This window comes from Stegodyphus dumicola, chromosome 2 (assembly GCF_044657685.1).
Source record: "Stegodyphus dumicola isolate Sdum_Otavi_A_Nest chromosome 2, ASM4465768v1".
Lineage (NCBI taxonomy): Eukaryota > Metazoa > Arthropoda > Arachnida > Araneae > Eresidae > Stegodyphus > Stegodyphus dumicola.
Genome location: NC_140769.1, coordinates 262,862,731 through 262,871,104, shown reverse-complemented (window position 1 = coordinate 262,871,104; position 8,374 = coordinate 262,862,731). Strand labels below are relative to the sequence as shown.

The window sequence follows — 8,374 nt, the reverse complement described above, 5'->3', positions numbered from 1 at the left end:
AGTAATGGGAATGTGGGCAATTTTTTTTTTCTTGTTCTACAATTAGATGGTAAAGAATGAATAAACAATTAATTTAGAACTTTCTTTTATAAAAGTAACAGCAGGTGTCTATTTACTTCGTTTCTTTGGAAAAAAAACACTAAATACTTTCGAAATTTTTTGATATTCCTTTACATCTAAACTATCTTAAACTATTTCTTTAATAAGATTTGAGTTCTCGTAAACGGAGCGAAAAAAAAAAAAAATCTGAAAGTTGTTCAGATTTTAAATTACGTCCAAAGGGCCTTTTTTTAACATTTTGTTTACCTTTATTTATTAAATATCATGTTCTTCGCATTTGAATCATAAAATTCAGTTCAACAGCAATATCGCAAAATAATTTTAAAATGAGCATATCTTTAGAATTTCCGATACACAGTTTCGCGTGTTGGAGATAAAAAGGTCCCCCCCCCTCCGCAGGGTGTTGCCATTGCTCGCTTTGAAATCGCATAGTTTGGTAATCAAAAATTCGTTGAAGGTTAATATGAAATCGATTACAAAACATATATAATACAAAATATGAAATCTATAATAAAAGAAAACTCAAATTCAAATTAAGGCTCCCACATAACCATATTCTATGGAAGATTACGTTATTCAAATTTTGATGGCTCTAGGTACCGTCGTTTTATCACAGTGCGAGAAACTTACATACATTCATGCAGTTTCTTCCTTATTTAATTTCTTTAAATATAATACAGGGTTCTAATATTTGGTGGCAACAATTTGAAAAGTGAAACAATGCTTATCGGGAAACAGTTCTTCTGGGAAAATTGCCGCTTTGGACTAATAAATTCTAAATAAATTTCCTATTACTGCATTGTATGAATTCATTGTGGGTTTTTGCTTTCGAGAACCATATTACAATACAATTCATATTATCAGTTCATGTCTACCTCATGAAAACCAGTTCTGTATTATCCAGAGCATTGAGAAGAAAGGGATCAAAATCCAATGCCAAGCACCTGCCTACTTTTGAGGGTGGAGAAGACTTATGGCTCCTCAAGGACGAGTTTGTAACATTATGGTAGTTTAGTAGATCAATTTATATTTGTGTTTGTTTCATAAACCACGTGCTGTTATTTTTCTTTCACCCCCGTTAAGTATATAAACTCTGACTTTACTCCGTTTGTTATTCACTCGAGTAGCTGAGTAACTCAACAACAGCCAAAATGTTCGCAAAGGTAAGTATACAAAATTTTATGTTTCGTTACTAGTTTACGTATTTTGATGCTTAAGTTTTTGAAGAACTTCTTATATATGTGGTTCTTGCAAATCTCTGATTTTCGTAGGGAAAATGAAATGAGTAGACAGATTACAAGTTTTTTGAGTAAGCAATGTAGATATTATGTTAGAAAATGCCTAAACTGGATCTTTGTTTCAAGCTCACGTTAATATGAGTTTAATCTACATATTGATTTATGTTACATATAATAAAAGAAAGAGTCTGTCTGTGTGTGTGCCTTTCGTTCGCGCTGCGAGTAAGCTAATAGACCCAGGGCTATGAAATTTGGTACATAGGTGCATCTAGACAAGAGCCAGTGCACCTCGAAGAGATTTTTTCGAAATTCGAATTAGATTTTTTTTAAATTTTATGTTTTGTGACGAAATCGCGTCATTTTGAGACATAATGGGCTATAGGAAAGCGAAATTTTACTCTACACACTCCATTTTCACATCGTCATGAAACGTAGGCACTTAGCTATTTTACGAACTTAAATAAATTTCGTGTTTCAATAAATCGATTAAATAAGAATTTAATTAACAAAGTGAGCTTAACACCTTTTCAACGGGATTTTTTCTAAAAAAGTTTATTTTTAAAAATGTACAGTTTATTTTTCTTTTATTTTTGAACACGTTAAACTTTCATCGTTGCGACTGCTTTTACAAGAAGAATTTTGGAAAAATGATAATATTTTGTATTTAAAAAAAAAAAAATTAAATGAAGTTTCCAAGTACACTTCTCATATCTCACATCTTTAAAAATGTGATTTTGGCAACCATTTTCCTTTCTTATTGTTGTTGATAGATTTTTGATGAAATCGCATCATTTTGAATAGTTTCATTCTTTTAGAAATATAGTTTGGCAACAATTTTTCATCGTATTTCTTATGTCATTGTTTTTAAGAGATTGGTATATTTCATTGTCATTTTTTATATATATAATACATTTTTATTGAGTTTTTTTTTGATAACGTTATTCTGCAGAGTAAAATTCTGAGCGGAATTTTTTGGTTTTTTGAGTTTCTTTCATGTTATTTTTTGCTTATTTCACTGTCTGTAAGATATTGAAAAGTTTTGCATGATTGTTTTTCTTCACCGGAAAGCTGGTTAATTTTTTTTATATGTAATATATATTTTTTAAAATTCTGTTTTTTTTTCCGGAAGTTTTCTGCAGAGTAAAATTCTGAGCAGTTTTTAAATTTAACGTTTGGTGTTCCCTTCAGGCATTTTTACGGTACATTTAAAAGCCACACGAAGGCTGGCAGCGTAGCTACACATTTACTTCTCTATGTTTAACCAGTCTAAGAAGCCTTGGACTTAAGATTCTTGCTATCATATAGTTATGAATTTATACATTAGGAACTGTATTTTATTTAAATATTATAAATTACTAGTAAAATAGGGTTTTTAAGAAAATAATTTAACTTCTGATTTAAGACGTGGGAAGAAGCTTCGGACTTTAATTCTTATAGCTTTAAATAAAGGAATGATCTTTAGTTCCATTAAAATACGTAATATTACCTGCTACCTTGCAAGCCTTATATAGTATCTTTCACTAAAATAAATTCTGATTTTTAAATAACGCATATTATTAATGCCTTGAATTAGATTTTTTATTTTCTTCAACAATGAAACTTTTAATTACAGACTTAACTTCTTAACGAATAAACGTACGGGTAAGTTGTAGGACATAAAATATACTTTTCTGATAAGGTAAATATTAAACTTATCACTTGTTGCAGCAGATTGCGTTAAACAGTGCTGTAAATTTTCTCACTTCGCGACTTTTCTGTCACAAAATTGCACTTAAAAGAGACAAAGAAACATCTATATTACTTAGTGTACACAAATTTGAAGAAACATTGATTAGCTTTTCAAATTGTTGCCATCAAATATTAGAGCCCTGTAATATATTTAAAGAAATTTAAATAATCAAGAATCTGCATAAATGTATGTATGTTTCTCGCATTGTGATAAAGCAAAATACTAAGAGCCATCGAATTTTGAATAACGTAATCCTTCACCGAATATGGGCATCTGGAAGACCAAATTTGGAATTTGTTTTATTACCTATTTCATATTTTGTAAAACTTTAACGAATTTTTAATTAACAAGCTCAACTATTTCAAAGCGAGCAATGGCAAAACTGTACGGGGCGAAAACAATTTTCTCCAGCTGAGATTGAGTATCGGAAATTCTAAAGATATCCTCATATTAAAATTATTTTGCGATACTGCTGTTGAACTGAATTTTATGGTTTAATTTCGAAGAACATGATATCTAATAAATTAAGGTAACACACAAAACGTTAAAAAAAAAACGCCCCATTGGGAGTAATGCAAAATCTGAAAGCATTCGGATTTTAAGTCCAAAGGGGCTTTGTCCCTGAAGGACTATTGTTTTCGTTTTGCGATTTTGCGTTGAAAATTCTAAAAGTCTGTATCACTTTTCAAATCGTTGCCACCAAATACTATCGTCCTGTATTATATCTGAAGAAATTAAATAATGAAGAATCTGCATAAATGTATGTATGTTTCTCGCATTGTGATAAAACTAAATACTTAGAGCTATCCAATTTGGAATGACGTAATCCTACTGCGAACATGGGAATCTGAAAGCCCAAATTTGAAATTTGGAATTTGTTTTATGATCGATTTCATATTTTGTAAAACTTCAGCGAATTTTTGATTAGCAAGCTCAACGATTTCGATTTCAAAGCGAGCAATAGCAATACTGTACGGAGGGGGGGGGGATTATCTCCAACGCGCTGAACTGTGTATCGGAAATTCTAAAGATATGCTCATTTTAAAATTATTTTGCGACATTGCTGTTGAACTGAATTTTATGAAGTGCAAAGAAAATGATATTCAATAAATATAGGTAACACACAAAACGTTAAAAAACGCCCCTTTGGACGGAATTAAGATCTGGAATCTTTCAGATTTTTTGTTTCTGTTATCGTTTTATTTATTTATTTATTTTTATTACCTTTTATTTATTTATTTTATCCAAAACTTTCTGCATTAATTTATAAACATAAAAATTCTGTGAAGATATAAGTCTAACAAATAGCATGAAACAACTAACAAGTTAGAGATATAATAATGCAAAAAGACCCTAATTTAATTTTCCGTTCTGAATGCTACTATATGGGAATATATAAGTATGATTATGATTATGGCAAAACATTCGACAGCGATGTGTCTAAAACTTGACATAAGATGGAATCATTCAAGGTTTTGATAAAGTGGTCTTGAAAGGTCATTTTGATTCTATACTGGGGGGGGGGAGTCCCCGGGGGGTTCTAACGGGAATTAGCTCTTATTCACATTACACATAGGGAAAATCACGTAAACTTCCATGCAGGCAGCTGGGATCGAACTACTTGTGTTCAGCCATTATTCTATTACCGCCGTAGGCCAAACAAATATTAGACAGATATATGAATAATTCTTGAATTTTGAAAAATATATTTATATTTTGAATTACTGCCTATGTTTTTGCGCTGTATCATAACAGAATTTTAACGCAACTTTGAAAAAAAAAGTTTATTATTAAGGTAATTATTTTCGTGTCTGTAAAATTAAAATACTGCTTCTGTAACTAAGAATAAAAGTGTACCTTCTGTAATTTGCATTCCTGTAAAAAACTTTTAAAGCGGGCAACATTTTATGTTTTGGCTGTACATACGTTTCAGAGACTATGTAAGAAAACTTGAATTACTTACAAAATAATGCAGAACATGAAATACAAAGAAATTTTCAATTGAGATTAGCACCTGCCGTAGTAACGAAAAACTATATTTCAGGCTAAAGTTTTAAGAAATTCTTTCAATAAATATAACCGATTAAAAATAACCGCTTAGCGTATAACTTTATGATAAGTGAAAAACCTACGGAAGTTAAGGCATTTCATAGTAAGAAGCTTTCTTAAATATTAATGTAACCAATTACTGAAGTAAAGCTAAGTATTATATCGTTGTCAGTCATATTTAATTTATTCTCACAAAAGTAATGTAACATTTACAGAAGGTTTTTACACATTTTATCAACGATTTTGCAAGATTTATATATAAACAAATCTTGGAATTATATTTTCTACTGATACCCCTTTTGTTGAACTATCATATTGCATCTTGATTTCCAAGATAAAAGTCCTTTTCTGAAAACACCAAGGTTGATTTTATTCCGCTCTTCCTTCACAATCTTCCAGAGTCCATCTAGTGTTTTGGGATGCCGCTTATAAAGAGCTTGTTTTAAAAGTCGAAATGCACAGTAATCCGTAGGAGACACATTGGAGGATTAAGAGGTGATGCATTTAAAGTGAATAACTTTAATTCCGGTTTCATTTCTCATTTTTTTTTCTCAAAAAAATAGAGCAGTGGTATTATAGGTATGGTTTGGAGCCTTATTCTGATGGAGCTTAACATAGTTTGTTTGGATAAAGAGATGGAATTTCTTCTGGAAAAATAAGTGTTAAAATATATTTCTGATAGTAAACCATACTTTTTACATCTTTTTTTAATACTTGAATAAGAGCATTTCTCTTCGGACAGCGCAAAAATATAGCCTTCGATCCATTATTCATTTTTCAGTGACATTTTAAAGAAAAGAATATTTTTAATGCTGCAGACGATAATTAAATAAACCTTATTCCAGTTTGATGCCAGTAATGTTTATATTTTAAATTCAATATTTAAATTAAATTTGATGTTAATTATTATATATCAAAATTGCTACAAAATGTGTCAATATATTTCATATGCTGCCCTTTTCTAGCTGAAGTTTTCTATTTCGTCGTTCGAATGCTAATTAAAAAAAAAAAAAAAGACATTTTATTCATTGCTGGAAACAATACCCAAAATTTAAGATCATCTTCATTTCAAAACTGTTGTAATCTGATGTAAATTTCAGCCAGTTTTATTAAATTTAAAGTTCTTTAAACTTAAAATCACCTTTTCTGAAATCGGTTTTGCTTAGTTGGATTTAGAAATACTTGGAAGTCAGTAAACAAAAAAATGCAAAAGGATTTTTTTTTAATATAAATGTTCAAGAAAGCTTTCTAATTAAAAAGCTGCATTCAGGCAAGCCTTAAAAACAAAATAAACTATTTTGCAATGGATATCATTGGAAATTTTAAGGTTTTAATTTCTTTAAGGGGTTGTCGAAAAGCAATCCATTGGTAATTCTCCATCTGAGCAAATTATACTATTAAGAGCTTACATTAGGACTGGAGTAAATTATGGTATATTTTTCGATTTGATTCAAAAATTATTAAATTAAGACGAAAGCATTTTCTGTATAAACTGTATAACTTAACAAGCAACAAATATTAATTTTTTCTACTGGGATATATTCGTATTTTAGTAGGTTAAACATACAATAAATCAATTCATTCGAACGAACAGAGAACATCAATCCTTATTAAATATTAAAAAAATGTTCTAGCCAAATTTTCAATATCTGCTTTATATTTACTACTAAAAATCCCCAAACTGACAAAAGGGCAAAATCTACTTGTTAAAATGACATAGTCTGAATTATAGCGGCACTGGTTACTTTATTTTATCTTTTTATTTCCAATGGCAGATTGTAAACAATTGCAAAATAACCCAGTCCATTAATCTATACAATGCCGGATGTGGTGGTCTCTTTATTATGGAGGCACCTAATAGGTGGGCCACCATCGCATTTCCTATGAAGGGACGGACAGTTACAACCATGCCTTCTCCGGGATTCGAACCCAGGCCCTTCGGCATCGCAGTCAGCTTCCCTGACCATTATACCGACGGGGCGACACTTTATCTTATCTAGTGTTATACATTTGCAATGAATATTGTTGCAGTGTACATCGTGTTTTTTCTGTAATATATATATAAGTATGTTTCCCTTTTTCTCATTTAGGTTATTATTTTCTGTGCCGCTTTAGCCGCCGTTCAGGCTGTAGGTCTTGTTGGCCATGGGGTAGGATACTTAGGAGCGCCCGTATATGGCTATGGCAAGGGCCTTGTTGCCGGACCTGTAGCTGGAGCCGCCTATAGCACCGCAATCAGTCACGTTGCTCCTGCTGCACCCCTTGCTGCTGGACCACTCGGCTGGGCAGGACATGGATACCTTGCTGGTGGACCTCTCGCATATACTGGAGCATATGGTCACGGACTTGCTGCTCCCTATGCTGCTCACGGAGCTTATGGGCTTGGTCTTGGAAAATACGGACTTGGAAAGGTCTGGTAAATGTCATGATCACAAGCTAATCTGTATCAGAAAAAAGAAAGAAATAAACTATTTATGTTAATGCAATATAGCCTTTCGTTTTACTTCAGTTTAAAAACGCTCAAGTTCTATATAATTCCACGATTCTAATAAATTCAAAAGTAAAGAGTACCTCATACACTGAAATCATTAATACCAAGAAGTATAAATAAAACATGAACAGCCAAATCAAATGCATTCATCTTCCTGGCAACCATTTTATTTATGTCCTCTCAAAATTATTTTTGCACATTTACATTATAAGTAATTTTTTTTAATGAAGCATGTAATTTAGATCCAAATATTTGAAACTTTAGTGTTTCTTAATTGAGAACTCAACATTTTTTCCTCTAATTTAGTAGTCTACAGTACTTCATAAAGAAACCACTGCAAAGAATGCTTAGAAAAGAGCATCATTTTATTATCTACTAATTATTTGTTGTTGTTGTTACCGATCTCGCTTGTGTGACGAAGGTCAGACAAGCGAGACGACCACGACATTCATCATGGCAAGGAGTCATATGCGCCTGTCGTTGGCAAGGACTCCCAACCTTCTACCTCTACCATCAACCTCTCGAGAGGACTTTCGGCTCGCCGGATATTTAGAGTGCCATCATGGTGTACAGATACTCTATATTTACTAGCATCCATGCCTTCGCGGAGATTCGTGGAAAGGTCTTCGGTGGGTAGTCAGAGTCATGAACCACTGGCCTGTTTGGGTGGTATTGATTTTATTTATCTCATAAAATAAATTTAAATTCACCTTTTGAGTTTCTTGGTGTCTTCAGAATTTCATCTGCATTCATTCTTCAGAACTTAAAATCTGCTTTTTTTAAAGAGAAATCATCATGTGTCTGAAA

General features: G+C 31.8%; 1 protein-coding gene across 1 annotated transcript; it reads left to right on the top strand.

Annotated features, from left to right (window-relative positions):
• Nucleotides 1–1,071: 1,071 nt before the first annotated feature.
• Nucleotides 1,072–7,562, top strand: LOC118191824 (uncharacterized). The gene is made up of 2 exons (XM_035362680.2): nt 1,072–1,223; nt 7,167–7,562. Exons 1-2 carry the CDS (start codon nt 1,212–1,214, stop codon nt 7,494–7,496), a joined length of 342 nt encoding a protein of 113 aa, XP_035218571.1. The 5' UTR covers nt 1,072–1,211; the 3' UTR covers nt 7,497–7,562.
• Nucleotides 7,563–8,374: the final 812 nt, after the last annotated feature.